We start from the raw sequence: 1417 nt of genomic DNA on the forward strand, positions 1-1417 counted from the left end.
TGCACAAATCCCTGGATTACATGACCAGCACCACTGAATGAACAAATAAATTAATGAATGAATAGCAGTAAATAGCAAATTATTTTAAAAGCCCAATTTTCTGTTCTTCATAAGAGATGTATCTAAAATGTAAGCTATAAAAGTAAACAGTTAAAAAAACAATAACTCTTCACTAAAATTTATTATTATTATTAGCAGTAGTAGTAGTAGTATATGATTCTGCTCCATCCTTGCAGTCTTCGTGGAATATCAAAGGACATGAGAAATGGCACTGCAATCACAGAGTTCATCCTCCTAGGCTTCCCAGGCATCCAAGGCTTCCAAGCCCTGCTCTTCATGGTGATCTTTCTCATCTACATATTAACCCTTTCAGGTAATGGACTCATTATTTTCATTGTCTGGGTTGAGCCCAGGCTACAAACTCCAATGTACTTCTTCCTTTGCAACCTAGCCTTCCTAGAGATCTGGTATACCACCACTGTCATCCCCAAACTGCTGGAAACCTTTATGGTACCAAAAACAGTCATCTGCACCACCTGCTGCCTGCTGCAGGCTTTTTTCCACTTCTTTCTGGGTACCACTGAGTTCTTGATCCTAGGCACCATGTCTTTTGACCGCTACCTGGCCATCTGTAAGCCCCTCCGTTACCCCACCATTATGACCAGCAATCTCTGCATGCAGCTGGCCCTCAGCTCCTGGCTAGCAGGCTTCACCATTGTCTTTTGTCAAACAATGCTGCTTGTCCAGTTGCCATTCTGCGGCAATAATGTCATCAACCATTTCTACTGTGATGTGGGTCCCATTCTGAAAGCTGCCTGTGCCGACACCAGCATTTTGGAATTACTGGGACTCCTGGCAACCATCCTCGTGATCCCAGGATCACTGCTCTTTACCATCATTTCTTACGTCTACATCTTATCCACCATCCTAAGGATTCCTTCAGCCTCTGGCCGCCAAAAGGCTTTTTCTACCTGTGCCTCTCACCTGACAGTTGTCTCTCTGCTCTATGGAGCTGTCTTGTTCATGTACCTGAGACCCACAGCACACTCCTCCTTTAAGATTAATAAGGTGGTGTCCGTGCTAAATACTATCCTCACACCCCTTCTTAATCCCTTTATTTACACTATTAGAAACAAGGAGGTGAAAGGGGCCCTAGGAAAAGCCATGAGTTGTCCAAAAGCTCATCTTGCAAAGTGAAACCTGCAACACATCAAATTGAGCCTAATGTAGACTTTAATGCAAGGACTGATAGTGAGGCAAACTTGTAGAAAAGTCTGACAAAATCTCTGCCTATGACTGACCTCAGCCCTCTTGCATGTGCGTGAAAGTTGTGTAGCTTGGTCTCTGTCGCCGGCGCTTAGCTGGCCTTTGGGAATCTGTTCCCCATGCTGGATTATTTGGCCCGGCCTTGACACAA

The 1417-nt window shown here is 44.4% G+C and overlaps 1 protein-coding gene across 1 annotated transcript; it reads left to right on the forward strand.

Annotated features, from left to right (window-relative positions):
* Positions 1–258: 258 nt before the first annotated feature.
* On the forward strand, positions 259–1197 carry LOC101994633 (olfactory receptor 6X1-like). The gene has a single exon (XM_005347128.2). It carries the CDS (start codon positions 259–261, stop codon positions 1195–1197), a length of 939 nt encoding a protein of 312 aa, XP_005347185.1.
* The last annotated feature ends 220 nt before the right edge of the window (positions 1198–1417 follow it).

Source organism: Microtus ochrogaster, chromosome 5, assembly GCF_000317375.1.
Source record: "Microtus ochrogaster isolate Prairie Vole_2 chromosome 5, MicOch1.0, whole genome shotgun sequence".
NCBI classification, from domain to species: Eukaryota; Metazoa; Chordata; class Mammalia; order Rodentia; family Cricetidae; genus Microtus; species Microtus ochrogaster.

What these genes read in the sequence shown, in the direction of transcription:
- LOC101994633 (XM_005347128.2), top strand. Translation starts at nt 259, where the DNA reads ATGAGAAATGGCACTGCAATCACAGAGTTCATCCTCCTAGGCTTCCCA.